The following is a 27,931-nucleotide window of genomic DNA, read 5'->3' on the forward strand; positions in this document are numbered from 1 at the left end:
TAGCAAGAGTTCAAAACCAACCAAATTTGTTGTTTCACCCCCAAACTAGAAGAAAGATCTGTTTCAGCACCGACAGCTTGCCAAACTTAGTGTTGGCACTAGGGGTCAGTCTGAAGAAACTCAGCAGCTGGAACAGTGGCAGGATAATCATTTCGATCCCGGTGTGAGTGTCTTTTATCCTAATCTACCTACAGATTTTGTAGAGGACCCAGATCCACCTACTGAGCCCCCTGAGGAGGTGGAATCCTCACTCCAGGAAGAGGCCCCTGCTCAGCATCCACAGCCCACAGAAGAGGTAGAATCACCTCCACTTGAGCAGGAGGCTCTGTTTCAGCCTCCAGAGACCCCTGAGGAAATGGAAACTTCAAGCCTTCAGGAGGCCCTCCTAGCTCAAGCTTCGGAGACACTTAAGGAGGCTGGAGGGCAGCCATCAGCACGTCATAGGGTAAATGAAGCTCAGCAGTCAGGCTGGCACAGTGTCACTGTGACACCTCTGGATCTGGCCCTTACCGTAACTCCAGAGGTCACTAAAAAGGTTGAACCTTCTCCAGTCCAGCAGCATGCCTTATTGCAGGCTCCAGAGAGCCCTGAGGAGTCTGAAACTCCTCCAGTCCTGGAGGAGGCCCCACCTCAGCCTCCAGAGCGCCCCGAAGAGGTTGACTCTTCACTCCAGCAGGAGACCCAAGCTCAGCCTCCAGAGCGCCCTGAGGAGGTGGAACCTTCCCCAGTCCAGCTAGGGTCCCCAGCTCACGCCCCAGGGTTCCCTACCCAGGATGTACTTCAGAGGCCAGAGAGCAATGAGCTAGAAGCTCTGCATCATCAGCCGCATCCGGTTCATTTGCACTTGCCCAATGCGACACCTCAGCCTCTGGATTTGGGACTTACCATCACTCCAGGGCCTACTAAGGAAGCTGAGTCAACTACAGCCCAGCAGGAGGCCCTGCCTCAGCCTGTTGAGCACCCTGAGGAGACAGAATCTTCTTCAACCCAGCAGGAGATCTCAGAGAAGCCTCCAGAGCCTCCTGGGGAGGTTGAGCCTTTGAGTGAGCAGGAGCCACCAGCTGAGCCTTCTGAGCCTCCTGGGGAAGATGAACCGTTTCCAACCCAGCAGGAGACCCCAGTGCAGCTCTCAGAGTCTTTGGAAGAAGCTGAAACTTCTCCAACCCAGGAAGGGACCCCAGCTCTGTCTGCAGAAGAGGTAGAACCTTCTGCAACCCCGCAGGAGCAACCAGCTCAGCCTCCAGAGCCGCCTTCTGGGGAGGCGGAGCCTTTGCCAGCTCAACAGGAACAGCCAGCTCAACCTCCAGAGCATCATGAAGTGACAGTTTCACCTCCAAGTCACCATCATGCTCAGCAGTCAAACGTAGCCAATGTCACTGTCAAGCCTGTGGATGTGGGGCTTACCATAAGCACAGAACCCAGGCCAGAGGTGGGACCTGGGTCTCCAAATCCGCACAAGCCTTCAACTCAGCCGTCGGTGTCCCACACCAGTGTGGGATTTTCTACAACCCAGCATGAGGCCCCCACGCTGCCTCCACAGCCACCTGAGGAAGTTGAACCTTTGCCAGTTCAACAGGAGGCTCCAGATCAATCTCCAGAGGCTGCTGCCGTTCATGAGGAGGCCCCGGGTCAGCATCCAGAGGCTCCTGGTGAGGTTGAATCTTCCCCAGCTCAGCATCCAGAGCTCTCTAATGAGTATGTCGCTATCGCTCCAGAGCATCACGTGACAGCAGTTTCTCCGCTAGGTCAGGATCAAGCTCAGCTTCCGCAGCGGCCCAGCAGTGTCACTGTTAAACCTGTGGATCTTGTGCTCACCTTAAGTCCAGCATCCAGTAATGAGGTTGAAGCTTTTCCACTGCCACCAGAAACCTCGGTGCAGTCTGCGGTGTCCCCTGAGCAGTCGCAACTGTTGTCAGGCCAGCAGGAGTTTTCAGGTCAGCATTCAGCCCCAGCTCGGCCTGAAGAGGTTCCTGAGGAAACCGAACCTTCTTCCAGCCATCAGGAGCACCCAACTCAGCCTCCAGAGGCCTCTGCAGAGGTCGAAGCTCAGCCTTCAGTAAATGAAGAGGCGACATTCTCACCTCCAGGTCCCGGTGAAGCGCAACGTCCAGGGTTGTCTAGTGCCACAGGGAAACCTTTGGATCTGGCGCTTGTCTTAACTCTAGAGCCCACTAAGGAGGTGGAAACCTCTCCAGTGCAGCAGGAGGGCCCTGCTCAGACTCTAGATCCCCCTGGGGGAATGGAGCTTTCTTTAGTCCAGGAGGAGGCCCCAGCTCAGTCTCCCGTTCCCCTTGGGGCCCCAGCTGCATCTCCGCAGCCCCCGAAGGAGGGAGAACCTTCTGCCACACAGCAGGAGCTTCAGGCTCAGCCGCCAGAGCCTCCTGAGAAGGTGGAGCCATTTTTAGCCTCTCAAGGGCCCCTCCCCGAACTTCTGCAGTCCCCTGGGCATACAGAGGCTTCCTCGATCCAGCAGGAGCTTTTGGAACCCCTCAAAGAGACGGACCCGTCTCCAGCCCAGCAGGGGGCCCCGCCGCCTCAGCCTCCAGAGCCACCTAAGGAGGTGGAGGCACAAAGTCCAGTGCATCCTGCGATGACGGTTCCGACGCTTGGACAGGACCAGGCTCCGCCGAGTGTCGCAGTTAAACCTCCAGAACCTGCTATGGAGGCTGACCATCCCACAGCCCTGCAGCAGACGACAGCTCCTCCAGCATACCTCGAGGCGACACTTCCACATCCAGAGCAGCTTCAGGCTCAGCGTCCGTACCTGACTGAAGTCACAGTTCAACCTTCAGACCTGGAACTGACCATAAGTGCAGAACCCGCTAAGGGGGATGAACCTTCTGCAGCCACGCAGGAGACCCCAGCTCAGACTCTGGAGCCACCTAAAGAGGTTGTGGTCCAGCCTCCATTGTATCAGTCTGCGACGAATGCAGCTCCAGGTCAGGACCAAGCTCCATATCCAACATTGCCCAACCCCCCGGTTCAGCCTTTGGACGTGGTGCTTACTGTGACTCCAGAACCTACCACGGAGGTTGAACATCCTACAACTCCCCCTCCAAACCCCACCGAGGCGACGCTTCCACGTCCAGAGCAGGTTCAGCATCAGCATCCCACCTTGACTGAAGTCACGGTTCAGCCTCTGGACCTGGGACTTAGCATAACGACGGAACCCACGAAGGAGGAGGAACCTTCTCCAGCCACGCAGGAGACCCTAACCCAGCCTCCCGTAAGTCAGAGCCAAACAGTTCTCACACCACATCAGGGTCAGGCTGAGCTTCCAGCGTCACCCAGTGTCACAAGTAAGCCTGTGAACCAGGAGCCTAGCACAACTGCAGAACCCACCACGGAGGCTGAACATTCTACAGGCCTGCAGCAGGCTACAGCTCCCCCTATAGAACACCCTGAGGCGACACGTCCACATGCAGACCTGACTCGAGTCACAGTTCAACCTGTGGACGTGGAACTGACTGAAACTACAGGATTCGGTGTGGAGGCTGAACCTCCTCCAGCCGAGCAAGAGACCCCACCTCAGCCTCCAGAGCCATTGCATCAGGAGGTGACAGTTCCAGCTCCAAGTGAGGATCAAGGTCAGGAGCCTACCACCACTCAACGCCCTACTGCAGAGGCTGAACCTTCTACAGTCCTGCAAGAGACGACATCTCCCGCTCCAGAATACCCTGCGGTGACACTTCCTTACCCAGGCCTGACTCAAGTCACAGCTCCACCTGTTAGCATAACTTCTCAACCAGGGTCAACTGAGACAATCCTTCCTTCCGCGCAGTCTTCGGTGGTGCACTCCGCCCAATACCCCCCAGAAAAGGAGCAGTCAGAACAGAATGTCATCACAGAGCATATGTGAGCTGTGTACCTGCAGAAATGAGACGCTGTCGTGCACTGGACTCAGCCCAAATCAGAGGCTCCGCAGTGTGCCTGTTCTAGGGCCCAAGAGCCACAACCACACCTTCACCATCTTGTAAGAACGGTTTTTTTTCCTTTTGGGGGGGGGGCCGCCAGTGGCATATGGAGGCTCCCAGGCTAGGGGTGGAATCGGAGCTGGAGCTCCCAGCCTACACCACAGCCACAGCAACGCCAGATCTGAGCCGCGTCTGCGACCTACACCACAGCTCATGGCGACACCTGATCCTTAACCCACTGAGCGAGGCCAGGGACGGAACCTGCGTCCTCATGGATGCTAGTCAGCTTCGTTTCCTCTGAGCCACGACGGGATTCCAAGAATTGTCTTTCCTCATTTGTTCTCTGCATCCCGCCTGGCATGGCAGCCTCTCTTCCAGGTCTTTCTCATCTCCCCAGCCCGTGTTGACTGACTTTCTGTTTTCTCTTTTTGTTTGTCAGCGATTCCCTATCTTCGTTCTTTTCACTGTTGTTCCCTCTTCTCCAGTCTGTTCCATATGATTGCCCTTATTCTTTCTCCTTCTCCATTTTTTACCCCATTAGTTCGTTAACATCTCCTCTTCTCCTGCCTTTGCTCCATCCTCTTCACAGTAACGTGTCCCTTTCCCCATGTCATGGGTGAGAACACAACAAAGGGCTTAAGAGTGGGGATTCTGGAACCAGACTTTGTGGGTTTGAACCCAGGTCAGTCATTTATTAGCTTTTTGACTTACTTTCCGCATCTGCAAAATGGGAATTATCATAGTCACCATCTCACAGAGTCCAGACGTGTTGGGCAGTTTAGATGAGTAAAGACAGGTGAAGCTTTCATGTCAGTGCCTAGCATATATTTGATTGTTAGTTATTTTTTTCCTGTGGCCACACCCACAGCACGTGAAAGTCCCCTGGCTAGGGGTCGATTCAGAGCTCCAGCTGTCAGCCTACAGCACAGCCACAGCGACGCGGGATGTGAGCCATGTCTGAGACGTATAGTGCAGCTCACGGCAACCCCGGATCCTTAACCCACTGAGCGGGGTCAGGGGTTGAACCCTCATCCTCATGGATACCGGTTGGGTTTGTTAACCACTGAGCCACAAAGGGACTCCCAATTGTTAGCTATTGTTGTGATTATTGAGTCCCTCTGTTATATCTCGAACGCCTCTTTGTCACCTGGCTTTCTCTATGTGGTACCCATTTTGTGCCAAATCAGGGCTAAATACTGTGAGAGCCACGGAAGTATGGCGTTGTCTCCAGAACAGGACAATGATGTGTGGGAAGAAGAGGACTATGCCTTTAAAAGGGCGGCGATATATAATGAGGTGTTAGAAGAGCTATAGAAAGGTACCATAACGCATCCAGCTCCGGTCCTCACTGGGGTGTGGCGGTCAGGGACAGCTGCATGGATAAGCTGAAACTTTGGCTGGGACTTAAAGATTAGCTGTGAGTTGTTAGAGAAAAAGTAGTGGGTACAGTTCAGGCCTCAGTGTGGCTGTCGCGGCGATCAGGATTTCATCGATCCGTCTGGCTGCCAAGAACTGGGTCAGGCAACAGCGAAAGATGTGGTTATGGAAAACCCTTGACTGTCGGCCCCGCAGGTTTGGAAGTTAACGCCCTTAAGATACGGGTGCCATGGAAAGTTTCTAAGCAAGAGGCACAGATGATGGAAACAAGGGGATTATTTTCGGTTCCATATGCAGAGTGATCTAGAGGGGAAAAGGTGAATTCAGGGAGACCAAAGTGAATGCTGCAGTGAAATCTAGGAGTAAAGTGAGCAGTTGGAGTGGGTGTGATGGGAGTAGAAAGGAACTGCTGAGAGCACCACGAAGGAAGAACTGACAAGATTTAGCGGTTGACTGGAGCTGGGGCGGGGAGTCCAGGAAAGGGAAAATCTCGTATGTTGATGCGAGGGATGGTGTAACCGGTGGAAACACAGCAGTCTGGAAGGAGAACCCGTTGGAGGGAGGCGAGCGGAGTTTTGGGCCTCGGGTACTGGTGAGCATAAAGCAGTCAGGAGGCTTCTGTTTGAGTGGAACTGTCCCCTAGGCAGATGGGCCTACAGGTATCTGTCTGGACTTATCCCACCCCATGCATAAGAAAACTCCCGTTACTCTTTGGATGTATGTCTTACCTTCCAGTCTCTTTCCTTTTTGTTTTTCCCCAGTGAGCTCATGACTTTGCTCCTTGTTCAGTGTGCTTTTTCCTGTGCAATATGTCTGAGAGAGATTTCCGTACTGGTCCCTCTAATTTCTGACTGCCTTTACCCTTCTACTACCTGGAGAGATTCAGAGGCCACTGAGCCAAAGCGTGGGTGTTGCCTGACTTAGGATTTCTTTGTTTTGCTGGTACTGATACATTTTTGCTGTTTTGTTCTCATTGATTTGTAGAAGGAGTCATTTCAGTTTTTATTTATTTATTTATTTTGCTTCTTAGGGCCACACCTGCGGCACATGGAAGTTCCGAGGCTAGAGGTCGAATCAGGGCTACAGTTGCCAAAGCAATACCAGATCCAAGCCGTCCGTGTCTGCGACCTACGCGGCGCACGCCGGATCCTTAACCGAGTGAGCGAGGCCAGGGATCGAACCTGCATCCTCGTGGATACTAGTCGGATTTGTTTCTGCTGAGCCATGACAGGAACTCCCAGGAGGAGTCATTTGAGGTGACTGGGGGGAAGAAACTTACATTCAGAGTAATTGGCATTATCTATCCAAGGAATCGGACAGATAGGAAGTCAGGTTCCGAGGTAATGCCTCATTGTTGGTGCCAGTGGCCTCGCATTGCGTCTTTACTAACGGTGCCCACTTGGAAGCTGCAAAGCTGCGGAAATTAGAAAGCTGGTCCTTTCTGCATTTGAATAGTCCCCACAAGGTGGCCATGATGCTCTTACTTATCCTCTTTATTCTTTTGCTGCCTATTAAAGTTATGAACTGTGTTTCTTCACAGAGATTTCCAAGGAAACGCTATTTCTTACATTGATGGAAATACATGGAAGGCATTCCAGTGGGTTGAGACACTGTGAGTATATTCTCTCCAAATATGAATATAACATCTTCCATTGTAAGGTCCTTCTTGGTCCAGAGTTTTGAGGTCGGAAGCTGTGAGAAAAGTATTTCCCTCTCCATATTTCACAGCAATCTATTGACTGAAATCCTATGTGTGTGTGTGTCTGTCTGTTTTTCTTCCGTTCTTTCTTTCTTTCTTTCTTTCTTCCTTCCTTCCTTCCTTCCTTCCTCCTTCCTTCCTTCCCTCCTCCCTCCTTCCCTCCTTCCCTCCTTCCCTCCTTCCTTCTTTCCTTCCTTCCCTCCTTCCCTCTTCCCTCCCTCGTTCGCTCCTTCCCCCCTTCCCTCCTTCCTTCTTTCTTTCTTTCTTCCTTAGGGTCATACCCACAGCTTATGGAAGTTCCCAGGCTAGGGGTTGAATTGGAGCTGTAGCCGCAGGCCTACGCCACAGCCACAGCAACATGAGATCTGAGCTGTACCTGCGACTTACACTGCACCTCACAGTTACACTGGATCCTCAACCCACTGAGCAGGGCCAGGGCCTGAACCCGCATCCTCACAGACACTATGGTGGGTTCGTAACCTGCTGAGCCACAATGGGAACTCTAATTTTTTTTAATTGACAGGTTTCCTAAACATTATATGTAGTTTTTATTGTCCATGATGGTATCTGACTTGGAGATTTTATTTCTCAAACTTGTAAGAAAAATGAAAGTCATTTGGCACAAGAGATAGATAACGTTAGTTTCCTCTGGGGAGTGGAGCGTGCTGGTAGCCTGAGGGTCAGGGGTCAGAGCAAAACCTTGGATTGTGTCCTCCATACCTTTGGAATTTTGAGCCAGGTGAGCATATAGATATGTTTACACATTCTTAAAAACTAAATTGAAATTTACAGTATTTAAAAAGCACGTGTTTGGGAGTCGGTACACTATAACATGAATCTAGTGAGGTTTGAGGATTTCTAAATTAGCTTGAGGTTTGTATCTTATAAACAGAGGTTCCTAACTTGGGGTCACTGGTTCCCCAGGGCAGGATTTCTTAACCTACCCCCAGTCCCCACGTATATCTCTCTGGCAATCTACAGAAGCTCTGTCCTTGGGGTAATGATTTTAACTGTATAATAAGGTAGGGAGTTCCCATTGTGGCTCAGCAGTAACAAACCCGCCTAGGATCCATGAGGATGCGGGTTTGATCCCTGGCCTTACTCAGTGGGTTAAGGATCCGGCGTTGCGGTGCACTGTGGTGTAGGTCGCAGATGCAGTGTGGCTGTGGCTGTGGCTGTGGCTGTGGCTGTGGCTGGCGGCTGCAGCTCTGATTCAACCCCTAGCTTAGGAACTACATGTGCCATGGGTGTGGCCCTAAAAAGACAGCAACAATGACAAAACAACCCCACATGAACCCTGGAGTTATGCTACCACAAGTCAAAGAACTATGAGCAATCAGGAGAGGGGCCTGGAACAGATCCTTCCCTAGGAACTTCAGAGAGGGCGTGGCCCTGCCAACATCTTGGTCTCAGACTTCTCACTTACAGAAGTGAGAGGCAATAAATTTCTGTAAATGAAAATCAACCAATAAATGTATAATCAGTTCAAGTATATAGCAAAACACAGGACACCAATTATATTGAAATGGTTTTCAGAGTATTTTTTAAATTAGGGATATAGGAGTTCCTGGCGAGCTCAGTAGAAACCAATTTGACTAGCATCCATGAGAACGCAGGTTCGATCCCTGTCCTTGCTCAGTGGGTTAAGGATCTGGCATTGCCGTGGGCTGTGGTGTAGGTCGCAGATGCTGCTTGGATCCTGTGTTGTTGTGACTGTGGCCTAGGCCAGCAGCCACAGCTCCGATTTGACCCCTAGCCTGGGAACCTCCATATGCCATGGGTGCAGTCCTAACAAAAAAAAAAAAAAAAAAACAGGCAAAAGATAAAATTAATGATATAGTAATAAATATGCTACGCTTAACTCAAAGCCCAAGATATAGTGGTAGGGCTAATAACTATTATAACTGCAAGGCAGCGATGAGAATAAATGATAGTTCAAGAAATGTGCAAGAGAAGTATTAACAGAGGAATTGAGAGGATGAGAGTCTTGCGGGGGCGGGAGAGGAGGGAGCATGTGTGTGCAATCAAGATTTAAAGGTAATATGCTTCCTAAGGTTGATTTGGTTTATCTGGCATGAACAGAGCATCAGGAATCAGACCTCACTTAGGAGGAGCTTTGCATTGTTGGGAAGTAACAATAGTAGTGGGAGTTGCATGAATGGGCCTGCGGACAGTGCCGGACAGGGTGGGTCCTAAGCCCATTATGTGGTTCCAGTGGTTCATGCGCTCCTCACTACAGCCCAGTGGGGGAAGGTATCATTATCCCCATGAAGAAGCTGAGTCTTGGCGAAATGAAGCATGTTGGCTCAGGTCTCTCTCTTCATGAAGTGGGGGAGCCAACATTTGAACCAAGGCCTTTGGAACCCTGAGCTCCTGTGTCGAACCACCAGGCTGTATTACAGCCACCGTTTACTTCATAGCCCCTGTGTTTTGGGTTCCTTACCTGCACCGGTACATGCAACTGCTGCCATGTTCATTAGGATGTGTGTAAAAAAAAAAAGATCTGCAACAAATGTGTGATATGAAATGATCTGTGATTTCTCCTGGGGACCAGATTCACCGTGTTGCTGTCCACTGTGGTTTGTTGCCTACATTCACAGTGGAAGGCAATGCTCATTTTCGCTAGAGATTTGTGAAAATTGGGATGTAATTTGATTTCCCATCCAAGTGCGGCCCTCTGAATTCAGTCTACTCTATTCACAGACCTCTGCCATAGAAGGATCGCCCACAAATGGAAATTGCTTGCATACCTTTGCATGTATTCAAGAAAGTTCAGTTTCCTAGGGAAAAGGACCATTGCGCTTATGACATTCTCAAGGGATTCTTGTCTCAAAAGATTGAGATTTTATACATAAGTGTAGAATTTCAAGGGTGTAAAAAGTTAAAATATATGGAAAAACAAAGGGATGCTGGTGGTCTTCTTTCTTGACGGGAATGGTGTTACACGAGGGGATTTGTTTTGTAATTATTAAACTGAACAGTTACGTATATTTGGGGCACATTTTCGTTTTTGTTTGTTTGTTCGTTTTGTCTTTTGAGGGCCGCACCTGTGGCACATGGAGGTTCCCAGGCTAGGGGTCTAATCGGAGCCGTTGCCGCCGGCCTACACCACAGCCACAGCAACGCAGGGTCCGAGCCGCATCTGCGACATACACCACAGCTCACGACAGTGCCAGATCCTTGATCCACTGAGCAAGGCCAGGGATCGAACCTGCGTGGTCATGGATGCTAGTCGGGTTTGCTAACTGCTGAGACATGATGGGAACCGCCACATTTTAGTTTTTTCAAAAAATTTAATGTGGGAAAAAAGTCAAAGGGCGTCGTGTGCAGCCCTAACCCTCCTGTAGTTCTGTATGGGGCTTCCCAATAACGTTTGGGAAAAGAGAAGAGAGGGCAGCTCTGTGTGGTAATTTTGTATCTGTGACTTTGCCAAATTCATTGATGAGCTCTAACAGCTTTCTGGTAGAGTCTTTAGCATTCTCTAGGTATAGTATCATGTCATCTGCAGATAGTGGTAGTTTTACGTCTTCCTTTCCAGCTTGGATTGCTTTTATCTCTTTTACTTCTGTGATTGCTGTGGCTAGGACATCCAAGACGATGTTGAATGCTAGTGGGTGGCGAGAGCAGACATCCTTGTCTTGTTCCTGATCTCAGTGGGAATTCTTTCAGCTTTTCACCACTGAGAGTAATGTTAGCTGTGGGTTTGTCATATTATGTTGAGGTAGGTTCCCTCTATGCCCACTTTCTGAAGGGTTTTTTAATCAGAAATGGGGGTTGTGTTTTGTCAAGGGTTTTTCTGCGTCTAATGAGAGGATCATATGGTTTTTCTTCTTCAGTTTGTTAATGCGGTGTATCACACTGATGGATTTGTGGATAGTGAAGAACCCTTGCATCCCTGGGATAAATCCCACTTGGTCATGATGTACAATCCTTTTGAATGTATTGTTGGATGCGGTTTGCTGGCATGTTGTTGCGGATTTTTGCCTGTAGTTTTTTGTGTGGTACCTTTGTCTGGTTTTGGTAGCAGGTTGATGGTGGCCTCATGGAATGAGTTTGGGAGTGTCCCTTCCTCTACGATCTTTTGGAATAGTTTCAGAAGAATAGGTGTTAGCTCTTCGCTAAGAGTGTTTGGTGGAATTTGCCTGTGAAGCCGCCTGGTCCTGGACTTTTGTTTGTTGGAAGTGTTTTAATCACAGTTTCCATTTCAGGACTTGTGATGGGGCCGTTCATCTTTTCTATTTCATCTTGGTTTAGTCTTGGAAGATTGTCCTTTTCTAAGAATGCGTCCATTTCTTCTAGGTTTTCCGTTTTATCGGCGTATGGTTGCATGTAGCAGTCTCTTCTGATCCTTTGTGTTTCTGTGATGTGCGTTGTTACTTCTCCTTTTTCATTTCTAATTTTACTGCTTTGCGGCGTCCTCTCTCTTTTTTTCTTGATGAGTCTGGCTAAGGGTTTGTCAGCTTTGTTGATCTTGTCAAAGAACCAGCTTTTCGTTGCATTGATCTTTTCTGTGGTTTTCTTTGTTTCCCTTTCATTGATTTCTGCTCGATCTTTATGATTTCTTTGCTTCTGCTGACTTTAGGTCTTGTCTGTTCTTCTCTCTCGAGCTGCTTTAGATGTAAAGTTAGCTTGTTTATTTGCTTTTTCTTGTTTCCTGAGGTAGGCTTGTATGGCTATAAACTTTCCTTAGAACTGCTTTTGCTGCATCCCATAGGTTTTGGAGTGTTGCATCTTTGTTGTCATTTGCTTCCGGGTATTTTTTTTTTTTATAATTTTTTTTATTTTCCCACTGTACAGCAAGGGGGTCAGGTTATCCTTACATGTATACATTACAATTACAGTTTTTCCCCCACCCTTTCTTCTGTTGCAACATGAGTATCTAGACATAGTTCTCAATGCTATTCCACAGGATCTCCTTGTAAATCTATTCTAAGTTGTGTCTGATAAGCCCAAGCTCCCGATCCCTCCCACTCCCTCCCCCTCCCATCAGGCAGCTGCAAGTCTCTTCTCCAAGTCCATGATTTTCTTTTCTGAGGAGATGTTCACTTGTGCTGGATATTAGATTCCAGTTATAAGTGATATCATATGGTATTTGTCTTTGTCTTTCTGGCTTATTTCACTCAGGATGAGATTCTCTAGTTCCATCCACGTTGCTGCAAATGGCATGATGTCATCCTTTTTTATGGCTGAGTAGTATTCCATTGTGTATATATACCCCATCTTCCGAATCCAATCATCTGTCGATGGACATTTGGGTTGTTTCCATGTCCTGGCTATTGTGAATAGTGCTGCAATGAACATGCAGGTGCACGTGTCTCTTTTAAGTAGAGTTTTGTCCGGATAGATGCCCAAGAGTGGGATTGCGGGGTCATATGGAAGTTCTATGTACAGATTTCTAAGGTATCTCCAAACAGTTCTCCATAGTGCCTGTACCAGTTGACATTCCCACCAGCAGTGCAGGAGGGTTCCCTTTTCTCCACAGCCCCTCCAGCACTTGTTATTTGTGGATTTATTAATGATGGCCATACTGACTGGTGTGAGGTGATATCTCATGGTAGTTTTGATTTGCATTTCTCTTATAATCAGCGATGTTGAGCATTTTTTCATGTGTTTGTTGGCCATCTGTATATCTTCTTTGGAGAAATGTCTATTCAGGTCTTTTGCCCATTTTTCCATTGATGGATTGGTTTTTTTGCTGTTGGGTTGTATAAGTTGTTTATATATTCTAGCGATTAAGCCCTTGTCAGTTGCATCATTTGAAACTGTTTTCTCCCATTCTGTAAGTTGTCTTTCTGTTTTCTTTTGGGTTTCCTTTGCTGTGCAAAAGCTTTTCAGTTTGATGAGGTCCCATGGGTTTATTTTTGCTCTAATTTCTATTGCTTTGGGAGACTGACCTGAGAAAATATTCATGATGTTGCTGTCAGAGAGTGTTTTGCCTATGTTTTCTTCTAGGAGTTTGATGGTGTCCTGTCGTATATGTAAGTCTTTCAGCCATTTGGAGTTTATTTTTGTGCATGGTGTGAGGGTGTGTTCTGCTTCCAGGTATTTTTTAATTTCCTCTTTGATTTCTCCAGGGATCCATTGGTTGTTTCGTAGCGTGTTGTTTAGTCTCCACGTCTTTGTGGTTTTTTGCAGTTTGGTTTTTTTTTTCCCCCTGTTTGCTGATTTCCAGTCATAGAGCGTTGTGGTGGGAAAAGATGCTTGATATGATTTCAATTTTCTTAAGGTTACCGAGGCTTGATTTGTAGCCCAGGATGTGATCAGTCTTAGAGACTGTTCCATGTGCACTTGAGAAGAGTGTGTTGCTTTTTGGATGGCATGTCCTATAAGTAGCTATTAAGTCCATCTGGTCTAAGGCTTCATTCAGGGCCTGTGTTTCCTTATTGATTTTCCTGTGTGGATGATGTGTCCATTGCTGTAAGTGGGGTGTTAAAGTCCCCCACTATGATTGTGTTATCGTCGGTTTGTCCTTTTAAGGTTGTTAGCCGTTGCCTTACATATTGTGGTGATCCTATGTCGGGTGTGTAGATCCTTAAAATTGTTATATCTTCTTCTTGGGTTGATCCTTTGATCATTAGGTAGTGACCTTCCTTGTCTCTTAAAATAGTCTTCATTTTAAGGTCTATGTTGTCCGATATGAGTAGTGCTACTGGAGCTTTCTTTTGACTCCCGCTTGCATGGGATATTTTCATCCATCTTCTCTCTTTGAATTTGTATATGTGCCTGGAAGTGAAGAGGGTCTCTTGAAGACAGCATATATGTGGGTCTTGTTTTTGTATCCATTCGGCCAGTCTGTGTCTTTTGGCTGGGGCGTTTAGTCCATTCACATTTAAGGTAATTATTGGTATGTGTGTTCTTATTGCCATTTTATTAATTGCTTTGGATTTGTTTTTGCTGCTCTTTTTCCTTCCCTTCTTCTCTTGTGCTCCCCTCTTGTGGTTTGATGATGATCTTTAGTGTTGTATTTGAGTTGGTTTTTCTTATTTGTTTGTGTATCAGTTGTAGATTTTTGATTTGCAGCTGCTGTGAAGTTTTGATAGGAGAGTCTAAACATACACGAGATTGTTTTACGTTGTTGGTCTCTTAATTGCGAGGGCATCTCCAGTGTCCTGCATCTGTGCCCTCCTCTTCTGACTTTGGTGGCATAATTGTGTGTGGACGATTTTGTATCTTTACTGTATATTATACCTTTGCTGGTGAGCCTTGCCATTTGTGGTATTTTTGTTTCTGGTTGTGGCCTTTTCTTTCCTGCCTGGAGAAGTTCCTTTAGTATTTGTCGTGAAGCTGGTTTAGCGTTGCTGAATTCTCTTAGCTTTTGCTTCTCTGTGAAGCTTTTGATTCCTCCTTCAAATCTGAATGAGAGCCTGGCTGGGTAAAGTAATCTCGGCTGGAGGTTTTTTCCTTTCATCACGTTAAGTATGTCATGCCACTCCCTGCTGGCCTGCAGAGCTTCTGCTGAGAAATCTGCCGATAGCCTTATCGGGGTTCCCTTGTATGTTATTTGTTTCTTTTCCCCGGCTGCTTTCAAGATCTTCTCTTTGTCTTTAATTTTGGTCGGTTTGATTAGTATGTGTCTCGGGGTGTTCCTCCTTGGGTTTATTTTATATGGTACTCGTGGTGCTTCCTGGATTTGAGTGAGTGGTTCCTCTCCCATGTTAGGGAAGTTTTCGGCTGTTATCTCTTTGAATATTCTTTCTGTCCCTTTCTCTCTCTCTTTTCCTTCTGGCACCCCTATGATACAGCGTTTAACGTTGTCCCAGAGTTCTCTGAGCCTCTCTTCATTTGTTTCCCGTCTTTTTTCTCTTTTCTGTTCTGCATCAGCGATTTCCACTAGTCTGTCCTCCACCTGGCTTATTCATTCTTCTGCCTCCTGTATTCTGCTGTTGGCTGCTTCTAAGTGAACTTTTTATTTCAGTTAACTGTATTTTGCATCTCTTCTTGCTTAAGTTTTACATCTTGTAATTCTTTGCTCAGTGTTTGTTGTAAATTGTCCATCTTTGCCTCCAGTTTATTTCCAATGTCTTGCATCATCTTCAGCATCAACAGTCTAAAGTCTTTTTCCTGGAGGCTGAGACTCTCCAGATCCCTTGGCTGTTCTTCTGGGGGGTTTTCTTTCTCCCTTCTCTGAGTATAGTTGGCTGTCTTTTCCTTTTTATAGGTTTTTGGTGTGGTGACCTTTTTTGCAGATGCTAGAGCGGTAGCCTCTCTTACTTCTGGCGTCTGCCCCCCTTGTGGCTGAAGTTGGTCCGGGGGGCTTGCTGTGGGCTCCCTTGATGGGAGGGAGTGGTGCCTGCCCACTGGTAGGTGGAGCTGATCTCTATCCCTCTGGCTTTGTCTCTGGGTGAGGTTAGAGGCGGTTGTGTGCCTGGGGGTGGGGTGGGGGGGCTGTGATCCCACCTGGATTGTTTGGCCTGGGGCTTCTGAGTGTTGATGGGTGGGTCCAGATTTTCCCCAAATGGCCACCTCCAGAGGAACACACGCTGATGAATAGTCCCAAGAGCTTTGCTTCCAATGTCCTTCCCCCACAACAAGCCACATTCATGCCCTGTTTTTCCAGGAGATCCTCCAAGACCTGCAGTCAGGTCTGACCCAGATGCCTCTGGAGCCTTTGCTTTGCCCTGGGACCCATGCACGTGAAAGTCTGTGTGTGCCTTTTAAGAATGGGGTCTCCGTTTCCCCCAGGCCCATGGAGCTCTTGCACACAAGCCCCACTGGCCTTCAGTGCCAGATGCTTGGGGAGCTCTTTCTCCAATGCCAGATCCCCAGGCATGGGGACTTGACGTGGGGCTCAGAACTCTCACTCGTGTGGGTGAGTCTCTGTGAACCAGTTCCTTTCCAGTCTGTGGGGCGTTCCACCCGGGAGGTATGGGGTTGCTTCTATGGCATAATCGCCCCTCCTACCTCCTGATGTGGCCTCCCCTTTGTCTTCTGGAGTGGGATATCTTTTGGAATGTTTCCAGTCCATTTGGTTGAAGATTGCTCAGCATTTGGTTGTAATTTTGTTGTTTTTAGGAGAGAAGTTGAGCTCCAGTCCTTCTATTCCGCCATCTTAATCCCATCTCCTCTGGGTTTCCCACTGTCAGTCCTTTGGGTTCTGCAGTTCCTGCCGGTCAGGCAAAAGTTGCTGTCTTTTTGAGGCTCCTGCTAGCTCTGCAGCATGGCGGAGACGTTTCCCCAGGACTCTCAGCTCTGCCTCGGGAGCAAGAGGTCCCGGCAGGTGCTCTTCCTTATCCCACACTCGCCCCAGAACTCCAAGTCCTACACTCAGCCCCTGAGCAGCCTTTGGGGTCACCCGACACCCCCGCCAGCTGAACCAGGAGGCGGAGGCGGAGGCGGCAGGCCCCAGCAAGGAGCACAACCAGCTCTGCAAGGTTGATGCCAACCAGAGCTGAACTCTAACAGAGACTTTGTGATCTAAAGAGTAGACATTAACTGTGTGATTTGGTGGGAAGAGTGGATGGGTTCCTGTGTGTGTGTGTGTGTGTGTGAGAGAGAGAGAGAGAGAGAGAGAGAGAGAGTGGGGGAGGGGAGAGAGAGCAGGGGAGGGAGAGAAGGACACAAAGGAGGGCATGAGAAGAAAGGCTAAAATGAAAACAGAGCAGGGAGTTCCCTGGTGGCCTAGCAGTTAAGGATCTGACGTTATCACTGCAGTGGTTCTGATTACAGCTGTGGTGCAGGTTTGAATCCTGGCCCGAGAACTTCCACATGCTGTGGGCACAGTCAAAATTTAAAAATAATAATAATACTAATAAATTAAATTAAGACAGAGCAGAGATCACCATCCCTAAGTTAAATAAGAATTGGGTTGTGAGGGAGCATGATGGAGGATAATGTGAGAAAAAGAATACATGTGTGTATGACAGATTCACTTTGCTGTAGAGTAGAAATTGACAGGCCACTGTAAATCCATTATAATGGAAAAAATAAAAATCATTTAAAAAAATGGGGGTGGGCGTTCCTGCTGTGGCACCATGGGTTAAGAGTCCTACTGCGGTGGCTCAGGTGTCTGGGCGGTGAGGGTTTGATCCCCGGCCAGGCACAGTGGGTTAAAGGATCCAGTATTTGGCGCAGCCATGGCGTAGGTGGCAGCTGCCACTGGATTCAGTCCCTCGCCTGGGTGTGGCCATTAACATTTTTGAAAAAATAATAATAAATGAATAGAAAAGAATTAGGGTGTTTAGGTGGCACCATTACCCACGTTTTCCCCCCATCTGGGAGTCAGTCCTATGTAGTAAATAGTTGTAGTTATTTGGCATTTTGATCCAGAAATAACCTTTTCATTTTTCAGAGTTCTCAGGGATAATGCTTTGACCGAGTTCCATAAGGATTCCTTTGAAGGCTTGCTGTCCCTCCGGTATTTGTAAGTTAATTAGTTAATCATATATGTACTTGTGAGTTCTTAGCTATACAGTAGAGTATCTAGAAAGTAATTAATGGGTTCTAGTTAGATCATCGCAACAATTTCTCCCAGCCAGAAAACTGTACAATTCTGTAAGTCCGAGTAGGGCCCCAGCCCATCTCTAGTTACATATCTCCCCTGCATTTAAGTTTTTTAAATTATGGAGACAAGATATAAATAGAAAAACACCCTTTAGTTGTAGAGGAAGAGTGGTAATGAGGCCTGAGCCATTATAGACACGCACATGAACCTTAGAAGTGTTCCTCTATCATCCCTTTATATTGAGTTTATTATGAGCCATGGGTCAAATCTGGCCCTTGGTCCACTTTTATTTATAGAGTCCACAAGTTGAGGACGATTTTTAAAGGGCTGTGAATGAAAAAAAGGGAGAGAGAAAGAAAGAGAAATATGCAACAAACTGTATGCGGCCTGCAAATCCTAAATATCTGGCTTTTATAGAAAGGGTTGAAAAAGTTAGTGTAGGCAGACAAGAGGAATTAAAGTTAAGCTCAAAGTGTCAGCTATAGGACAAGGAAATATAGAGCTCGTAGATGAATACGAATGCCACTAACTCATAATTTTGGAAACTGAACCTAAGTGAACATTTAGACATTTAAGCAGATGAATTATGTAAATAGTATTGTCAAGAACACATAAAGTTACCAAAGAACAGACTGGTGTTGCGGATTTCAATACAGGAGTTCTTAAACCAATATTAAAAATGTTTCAGGTGATGGTTAAGTGATATATGTAGAAGTGTTTATGCTAAGCAAGCATATCAGAAGTGCCCCTAACTTCACTTAAGTACCAAATAAAAACCTCCCTAGCTTCTTTGTCAAGGAGAAGATGCTTGCATAATATTTCTGTGTATTTAGAGGTAAAGAGGTACTGTGTTCTTTGCTGTAAAAGCTCGAGGTTTGTCGTTTGTCCACAGCATCCACAGCTGTGTATGTCAGTAATCATTATTCAGCTAATTAATGATGCTCTTTAGCAACTCTCTGATTCTTCTTGCAAACAGATAAGGCTTAAGAGAAGTGGGTATAAAAAGCCTCGTATGACCTTAAAAATAGTTTTTTAAATTACCAAACTCAATTGAAGCCTTAGGGGGCTACTGCTTTTGTAAGAGTCTTCTTGAGTGCCTCTGGCATCTGGGCCCCAAGCCTTTCAAACATGGTTTGGAGAAAAACAAGGAAGAGAACGGCTCAGTGGATCAGGCCCGTCACTACTTCTGCTATGAAATAGTCTATAAGCTGATTCCCTCATGTTAGCAGAAGTGTTCTCATTTATTATGCCATCTAAAAAATACCAATCTATAAAAAAGCCAAAAGAGAATGTGTCAGGCCCTGTGCCTAGTGTGATAAACATAAGGGTGGGTAAGACAGGATTCCTTCTAGCCACTCACGATCTCACCGGAAAAATACACATGTAAGTGCAGACCGTACTAGAGAAGCACTGAAGGATGACAGGGTGCTGTAGAGGCCCGAAGAGGGAGCCATGAAGTAAGAAAACGGCACTTCTTTTAAAACAGTCATTTCCTCCCTATTTCTCTTATTTACTCCCCAGACGTATGTTTATGTTGTAAATATTAGCATTTGCTTTATGTCCATGCATTGGCTTAAAAAGGAGAGACGAGGAGTTCCCCCGTCATGGCGCCACATAAAAGAATCTGACTAGGAACCGTGAGGTTGCGGGTTCGATCCCTGGCCTTGCTCAGCAGGTTAAGGATCTTGCTTGGCTGTGAGTTGTGATGTAGGTCACAGACCGGGCTAGGATCTGGAGTTGCCGTGGCGTAGGCTGGCAGCTGTAGCTCCGATTAGACCCTTAGCTTGGGAACCTTCATATGCTGCGGGTTCGGCCCTAAAAAGCAAAAAAGAAAAATAAGACAATGCACACGAGCATGATCTAGTCCAAACTTTCACGGTGTTTATGCTCAGAGGAACTGGGATGCAAAAGAGGCTATCTTCCAAAGAAGAAATGGATCAGGGCGGTGAGCGCTATGAGTTGTTTTGGTGCATGGAAGAGGGAAAAAAAGATCCAAAAAATTGCATCCGGGGAGATAACTGTTTACAAAAACAGTGCTGTTTAAATGAGACCGGGAAAGGCCCTTGGGTATCATGAGACATCGTGGGAAGACTAAGCTTGCAAAGGCAAGTGGGAGAAAGGCAAAACACGGGAAAAATCCTTTTGAGTACCTGTAGAGTACAAGTGGGAGAGTGGGCGATTAGAGCCAGATCCTCTAGGGTTTGGGAGGCTGAGCCAAGGATAACCCGCCCTGTCACGTTACCAGAGCAGAGCTCTAGAACAATCTTTAGCCTACAACAGAGTCAGTCCATTGGAGGCTTGTTAAAACACAAGCTCCAGGGAGTTTCTGTCCTGGCTCAGCAGTTAACGAACCCGACTAGCATCCATGAGGATGCAGGGTGGATCCCTGGCCTCGCTCAGTGGGTTAAGGATCTGGCTTTGCCATGAGTTGTGGTGTGGGTCACAGTCGAGGCTCGGATCCCGCATTGCTGTGGCTGTGGTGTAGGCTGGCAGCCGTACCTGCTCTTGGACCCCTACCGTGGGAACCTCCACATGCCGTGTGTGTGGCCCTGGAAAGACGAAAAGGAAAGGAAAAAAACCCCGCAAGCTCCATCCCCACAGTTACCGATTCAATTGGTCCAGAGTAGCGCTGAGTACAATGTATCTTCAGTGAGTTCCCAAATGATGCTGATATTTGAGAATCACCTGTGTAGAGTTAATGTGGCGATTGTGTACAGGATGGCTTAGAAAGGGAGAGACTAGTGATGCAAACACCAGTCAGAAGACAGTTATACCCACCCAGATGAAATGAGAGACTAAGCTGGAATCGTTAGGACGTAAGATAGCTACTACGGTCAACAGTGAGTATTTTCAAGTGAAAGTCAGTATGGAAAAAAAAAGTATAGTACTGAGTTAGTTTGGAGGTACATGTTAATGAGAGGAGTACCTTCCTCTCAAGATGTATCGAAGGATATCATTTTATTTTATGTTATGTTATGTTATGTTATGTTATGTTATTTTAGGAGGGCCGCACCTGCAGCATAGGGAGTTCCCCAGGCTAGGGTTCGAAGGGTCGAATTGGAGTTGCTGCCTCCGGACTACAACAGCAAGGCCAGATCCCAGCCGTGTCTGTGACCTACACCGCAGCTCACGATTCCCTAACCCACTGAGTGAGGCCAGGGATGGAACCTGCATCCTCCTGGATGCCAGTGAGATTTGTTTCCGCCGAGCCACGATGGGAGCTCCCAAGAAGGATATCTTTGATTTCTTCTGGTGTTGAATTGGCCTAGAAAAACATGATGAAACTGGAAGGGGTGTAAATGTAAGAATATTCTTTTTAGCTGTAAGAAATTACTTGTGGAGGAGTTCCCGTCGTGGCGCAGTGGTTAACGAATCCGACTAGGAACCATGAGGTTGCGGGTTCGGTCCCTGCCCTTGCTCAGTGGGTTGACGATCCGGCGTTGCCGTGAGCTGTGGTGTAGGTTGCAGACGCGGCTCGGATCCCGCGTTGCTGTGGCTCTGGTGTAGGCCGGTGGCTACAGCTCCGATTCAACCCCTAGCCTGGGAACCTCCATATGCCGCGGGAGCGGCCCAAGAAATAGCAACAACAACAACAGCAACAACGACAAAAAGACAAAAGTCAAAAAAAAAAAAAAAAAAAGACGTACATTTGAATCGCTACCTTTTTTGCAATACGTGTAAGTTGCAAATATAAACGTCATTATGTTGGAATTGTTATAAAGACTATTTGTTTAATGAAAGTAATTTGTTACTCATTTTGGAATACTAAAATTGCTACAACAACAATGGAGGAAATCTCTTTTTGTCTCTAGTAAAGATTAGCCTGGGAATTATTGCACATATCGGAGTGACTAATCATAGAGCAGTGGCTCTCAACCAGGGTGATTTTGCACGCAGGCGACATTTGGCAATGCCTGGAGACATTTTTGGCTGTCAGAACGGTAGATGTACTGCTGGCATCCAGTGGACAGAGGCCAGAGATGCTGCCACACATCCTGCAGTGTACAGGAGAGCCCCCAACAAAGAACTATCCAGCCCCAAATGTCAAGCGTGCTGCCCTTCTCTGGGGAAATAAAGATCACGTAGCACAAATATTTGTTGAACCTTTGCTCTTTTGTATCTGATGCACCACGTAAATAATCATGAACGTGTATAAATCCCGAGCAGATGTCCTCCGCAGTGAGAGTTCTTTAATGTGTGGAGGGAGTATTGAGGTTATGTGTCATCCTGTATAGATTAGAATTAGTGCCAATGGTTAAATGTTCGGACAGAATAAATGTTTTTCTTCTTTTGCTTGTGTCTTTTTTGTAGAAATCTTGGTTGCAATTTAATCACAGAAGTGAGCTTTGGAACGTTTCAAGCCTGGCACGGAATGCAGTTTTTACACAAGTTGTAAGTGCAATAGAAGATGAATACATGTAAAAAGAACCCTATGCATTAAAACCTAAGACAGGCGTTCCTGCTGTGGAGCAATGGGATCAGCAGCATCTCAGGAGCGTTGGGATGTAGGTTCGAGCCCTGGCCCAGCACGGTGGGTTAAGGCTCCTTCATGGCTGCAGTTGCTGCGTAGGTCACAACTGTGGCTCGGATCTGATCCCTCGCCTGGGAACTCCATATGCCACGGGGCGGCCAAAGAAAGAAAAACAAAAAAAAAATCAGGAGTTCCCGTCGTGGCTCAGTGGTTAATGAATCCGACTAGGAACCATGAGGTTGCGGGTTCGATCCCTGGCCTTGCTCAGGGGGTTAAGGACCCGATGTTGCCGTGAGCTATGGTGTAGGTTGCAGACGTGGCTCGGATCCCGAGTTGCTGTGGCTCTGGCGTAGGTCGGTGCCTATAGCTCCAATTGGACCCCTAGCCTGGGAACCTCCATATGCCATGGGAGCAGCTCAAGAAGTGGCAAAAAGACAAAAAAAAAACAAAAAACAAAAAACAAAAAACCCAACAGTTATTGGTTAGCTGGGCCTAAGTCCAGTATGAATTCCAGAAGGGGTCCCTTTATTTTCCAAGTGAGGAAACTAAGGTACAAAGAGGCCAAGAGCCGGGTCTAACTCAGCAATGAAATGCTCTCCTTTCCATAGTACTGGTCTTGGGCATGGGCAACCAGAGACACCAAGCAAAACAGCCAGGTTAGCATTGTCACGGAATCCCATGGCTAATCCCAACCCCGCTGCTCCAGTGTGCGCATGGTCCGTGAAGTTCTCCTTTTGAATTTAACTTTGCTTCCTGCTCCTGGGCAAAGTCCTAGCTGCTTATAACTGAGTACGCAACACAGAGCTGCCAGTAACTGAGTTTAGCACAGAATTCTTCAGGGAGCAAAAGGTGTGGCTGCTTCCTCAACCATTAGCTTCTTTGACGTGGCAAAGCAGAACGAATTCCCGAACACCCACCGCAGGCAGGCCCTTCTCTCCCCACCTCCCAGAACATTATTGTTCAGAAAGTACATACCTCGGACGTGAATTCTCTTGGCCGATAGGAACCTTCAAGATAGGGAAAAAGATGTGGTTTGTGTTCAGCTGTAGTGTGGAAACCTTAAAGAGAATACATACATACAAGGATATACAATTTTGTATACGTTCTTTCCTGACTGCTCTTCAGTAGGAGATGTGGGTTTTATACTCGTGCAGCCAGGACATTCTGTGATTTCTCTGTGACTCCAGGGAATGAGAGCGGGTATGTTCAGGGGCCTGAATGGGGATTTTAGACTTAAGGTGAAGAGCTTCTTCTAAACCTGGCTTTGGAAAAGACTCCCTTCGCTGCATTCAGAAATCCAGTTTCACATAGTTCATTTCAGGTTAATTAATGCAGGTGTCGAGGGTGATCTGGAGCTAGAGGATCAGTTCCTGCGGATGCCTGTCTGTGGTGGCCTCCCTCATCCCCTCGGTAATTTGCTGGTGCCGACCTTGGGGAAGGAGCTCCAGGGTCAGTGTTTCGTTTTGTTTTGCTTGGTTTTGTTTCGTTTTGTTCTGTTTTTGAACTGACACATCTGAGAGCAGGCCCATTGGGTCCCTAAAGCAGGAGGTTGTAGTAGCAGTATCAATACAGGGTCTTAAACGCAGCACATTTTCTGAACATTTTCTAACACGGGGAGTGCCTTATGAGAATCCGAGTAACGTAGGCAACACGGGAAAATGCATTGTGGAATCACAGTGGATGAAAGTTCACAAATTCATGCCCAGTGATTTACCGAGGGCCATGCCCACTGAGTGTCAGCGCTGTAGTAAGTGCTGGGGTATGAAGAAGACTAGGACAGGGAGTTTGTCCCTGAGAAACGTTTGCACTGGAAGGAGAAAGATGGATGTGGATGGGGAAACGTGAAAGCCCTGCAGCCGGGTGGCCAGGTGTGGGTGGGGGCCGAAGGAGAAAGTGGGTCGTGCATTAGGAAAGATTCCTGAGGAAGGGGCACCAACCGGTTCCTCTGGAATTTCTGTGTTCACCTCCCCCCGCCCCCGCGCCCCGTTTCAGGGCCACACCTGTGGCATGTGGAGGTTCCGAGGCTAGGGCTTGAATGGGAGCTGTAGTCACTGGCCTACCACACAAGCACATCGACTCGGGATCCGAACCATGTCTGGGACTTACACCACAGCTCACGGCAACACCGGATCTTAACCCACTGAGCAAGGCCAGGGATCAGTCCCGCGTCCTCATGGATGCTGGTTGGGTTCGTTAACGGCTGAGCAGCGACGGGAACTCCAGCACCTACTCTCCTCTCCTCTCCTCCCAGCTGCCTCCTCGTCTTCCCCCCTGTATCGCGAGAAATCTTCCTTCCCTCAGAAGCATAGCGAGTCTTCCTCTGCCCCCTAACAAGTACTTCTGTCCCAGGCACCATGCCGTACTTTTCCTTACTGTACAAGGAAGACAGTAGTGCTTGGTATATAGTCAATGCTGAGCACGTGTTACCTCACATAATATCTCAGGGTTCTCACCCCAGCAACTCTCGTGACGCAGATATTATCATCGCCATTGTGGGGATGAGGAAATGGCAACTCGGAGACGTTGGATAACTTGCCGAGATTCACACCACTAACAAGTGGCACAACCGCTTAGGAGCTTTGCCAGTGATTTCCTATGCAGCTCCGCAGGTCCTTGTCAAAGGCGGTAAATGGTGGCAATGTGGCTTTTTGTGCCTTGTATCCCGACGTTGGTTTCTAACGTGACTAGGACCTTTAGAGCAGGGAGTTCTTTTTCCCTGTGAGAGTTCCTTGCTTCTGGCACTCCTGGCGTGCCACCCCTGGGCACCCCATCTGCACCGGCCACTGGCCAGTGCAGCTGTGACGTCATTACTGCTGAGCACCTACTCTGTGCCCAGCCTGTGCCAGGTGCGTTGCACGTGCTCTTTCATTTAATCCTCCAACTGCCTTATGAGGTAAATGGTCCTGAGACTCAGAGATGTTTCTTGCTCGAGTGACTTCCCCAGAAGGTGACATCCAGAATTCAACTCCAGATCTGCCTGATTCCCCGGCCCTTGCTTCTTCCACTGTTCCCGACTGCCAGGGACTCTTCCTCAAGGCTATTCTCAGGGCTTTGATGAAGATACAGGTTCACCATTTCGGATTCTTTAGCCTTTGTGCCTGAGAGAGGGTTCATGTGGTGCAGTTAGAGGTCTCGGATTGAGGAGCCTCCCGTGGGGAGTCATGTTCTCATGGCTGCTGAAGCTGTGTAGAAGGATTAGGGAAAGGGGGTGCTTCGTCCCCAAGTCCCTCAAACATGTTGGAACAGGGTCAGGATCTCTCTGCTTATTTCTTTGACTGCCTTCTGCCAAGGACCCAGTTTTCCCTGCCTGCCCTGGGATTCTAGCACAGATAGTTTTGGAGTTTGCCCTGCTTTTAAATTTTTGTTCACTGCCTTCTTTGGATGGTTTTCAGCTTCAGCTGTTAGGATTTCAGTACATTCAGGGCAGTGATGACGTGATTCAGCCCTCAGTTCTTCTCAGTCTCCTCAGTTCACCGAAAGGAAATGTAGTCCGTCTGTCTGGACTTATAGAGAAGAGTTTGGAGAAAAAAAGCAACAGGCAAGAAATGTTCCCTTATTTTGGAGTTCCCGTCGTGGCGCAGCGGAAACAAATCCAACTGGAAAGCATGAGGTTGTAGGTTGGATCCCTAGCCTCGCTCCATGGGTTAAGGATCCGGCTTTGCCAGGAGCTGTGGTGTAGGTCGCAGATGTGGCTCGGATCCAGCGTTGCTGTGGCTGTGGCTGTGGCTGTGGCTGTGGTGTGGGCCGGCAGCCGTAGCTCCGATTGGACCCCTAGTCTGGGATCGTCCAAATGCCGCAGGTAGGACCCTAAAAAGACAAAAGAAAGAAAGAAAGAAATGTGCCCTTATTTTGTGAGTTGCCTTTATTCTGTTCCATTGTTCTACAGCAAAAGGCTTATGCAAAATATTGGAGTTTTCTTCCTCAAATAAGATACATTTGAAGAAATCACTTAGAACAACGTGTCTTAAACTGTGACTCCTGTGAAGATAAGCTCATGAACATAAAAGAGGCAATGGCCTAGGAGTTAGCATACCTCCTATCTATAAAATGAGGGAGTCAGACCAAAATGGAAATGATCCCTAGTGCCGTGTCCACTGTGCATGTAAAAGCATTTGTGCTGTGGTTTGTGGGGAAACGGTTGCTGTAGAGTCCCCCAGCTTGAGCTGTGGACTCCGTTCTCACTCATTCTCCCTTTTGCCCAGACACAGCCTTAGTGAAGAAGAGGCTACACTAAAGACGGGAAGAGGAGATAGGATCATTTAGAGTGGTCCTATGTCTTGATTTCACGAGGGACAAACACAAGGGTAATATTCTCAGTTAGAGAAGGACTGTCTGGTTACGAAGAAACACTGAGCTGATGGGACCAAGGCCATGGACGAGTTATTGAGAAATAGTGAAGGAGGAGTTGCTGTCGTGGCTCAGCGGAAAGGAATGTGACTAGCATCCACTGGGCAAGGCCAGGGGTCGATCCTGTGTCCTCATGGATACTAGTCTGGTTTGTTTCTGCTGCGCCACAATGGGAACTCCTACCCATTGTGCTTTTGTAGTTTTTCCTTTTTGCCCACGTCCACAGTGTGTAGAAGTTCCCAGGCCAGGGATTGAACCGGAGCCACAGCCGTGACAACAATGGATCCTTAAGCTGCTGAGGCACTAGGGAACTCTGCTTTGCCCATTTTAAAATTAGTTCTCTTTGGAGTTCCCATTGTGGCACAGCAGAAACGAATCAGACTAGTATGCATGTGGATTTAGGTTCGATCCCTGGCCTTGCTCTGTGGGTGAAGGATCAGGCGTCACCGTGAGCTGTGGTGTAGGTGGCAGACATGGCTTGGATCCCGCGTTGCCGTGGCTGTGGCGTAGGCTGGCACGTGTAGCTCCAGTTCGGCCCCTAGCCTGGGAACGTCCATGGGCCATGGGTTTGGCCCTGAACAGCAAAAAAGTAAAGTTAGTTATCTTATTATTGAGCTGTAAGAGTTCTTTGTGTATTCTGGATGTTCTGGATACTAGACCTTTACCTGATAAATGATTTGCAAATATTTCCCCCCATGCTGTGTGCTGTTCTTCACTTTCTTGACAGTGTTCTTTGAAGCACACACATTTTTAACTTTTACAGGGTCCAATTTACCTGGTTTTTCCTTTGGTTGCTTGTTTGTAAGAAACCGTTGCCTAGGACAGGGTCCTAAAGATTTACTCCTGGGTTTTCTTGTAAGAATTGTGTGGCGTTAGCTGTCACACTTGGCTCTTTGATCCACTTTGAGTTACTTTTCATATGTGATGTGCAAGGTAGGTAGGAGTCCAGCTTTGTTATTTTGTGTGTGGGTGTGCAGTCGTCCCAGCACCATTTAGGACTCTTCTTTCCGCATTGAATTCTGCTCGGCGGCACCTTGTTGGAAGTCGATAGACCATAAATATGAGGATTTATTTCCGCACTGTCAGGTCTGTTCTGTTGATTTCCGTGTATGTTCTCATGCCAGTACCACCCTGTGATTGCAGTAGCTTTGAACTGGGTTTGGAAACCAGGACGGGTGAGTCCTCCCACTTTGCTCTTTACCCACATCGCTTTGGTCGTTCTGGGCCCCTTGAATTGCCATGTGGATTTTAGAATGAGCTTGGCAGTTTCCGGAACGAAATCAGCTGGGATTTTGGTAGGCATTGCACTGCAAACATAGATCAATTTGGGAAGTAGTACAAATTTAATAATGCCGTCCTCGGATCGGTGACCATGGCGTCTTTCGTTTATTTCGATCTTCAACGTCTTTCAACGATGTTTTGCACTTTGCAGCGTGGGTCTTGCACTTCGCTGGTTAAAGTTTTTTCCTAAGTATTTTATTCTTTCTGATGCTGTTACACATGGAGTTGTTTTCTTCATTTTGATTTGGCTTACTTATTACTCGTGTATAGAGATACAGCTAATTTTTGCCTATTGCTCTTACATCCTGCAACCTTGCTGACCCCATTTCTTAATGCTCATAGTTATTAGTGATGCAGGTTTTTGCCCCAAACCGGTTACCTACGCCTTCATGCAACTGCCC

General features: G+C 47.6%; 2 protein-coding genes across 3 annotated transcripts in view; both read left to right on the forward strand.

Annotated features, from left to right (window-relative positions):
• LOC146398082 (leucine-rich repeat-containing protein 37A3-like) overlaps nucleotides 1–1,081 on the forward strand; it is a 53,058-nt gene extending 51,977 nt beyond the window's left edge. The window contains exon 12 of the mRNA XM_084984209.1: nucleotides 897–1,081. Coding sequence (XP_084840335.1) covers nucleotides 897–1,043 — 147 coding nt within the window. The 3' untranslated portion in view covers nucleotides 1,044–1,081. The remainder of the gene's footprint in view (nucleotides 1–896) is intronic.
• The window catches only part of LOC110259004 (leucine-rich repeat-containing protein 37A3-like), a 39,079-nt gene that overhangs the window by 605 nt on the left and 10,543 nt on the right, over nucleotides 1–27,931 (forward strand). The window contains exons 2-5 of one of the 2 annotated variants that reach the window (XM_084984201.1): nucleotides 195–3,973; nucleotides 6,832–6,903; nucleotides 17,279–17,350; nucleotides 21,743–21,823. In XM_084984201.1, coding sequence (XP_084840327.1) covers nucleotides 3,837–3,973; nucleotides 6,832–6,903; nucleotides 17,279–17,350; nucleotides 21,743–21,823 — 362 coding nt within the window. In that variant the 5' untranslated portion in view covers nucleotides 195–3,836. Of the gene's footprint in view, nucleotides 1–194; nucleotides 3,974–6,831; nucleotides 6,904–17,278; nucleotides 17,351–21,742; nucleotides 21,824–27,931 lie in introns of those variants that run through there. The other variant, XM_084984202.1, reaches the window with a different exon arrangement.

The sequence above is a fragment of the Sus scrofa genome, chromosome 12 (assembly GCF_054392235.1).
Source record: "Sus scrofa isolate SSC_HxYL_T2T_F1_AM1 chromosome 12, Sscrofa_HxYL_maternal_Yorkshire_Landrace_v2.0, whole genome shotgun sequence".
Classification (NCBI taxonomy): Eukaryota; Metazoa; Chordata; class Mammalia; order Artiodactyla; family Suidae; genus Sus; species Sus scrofa.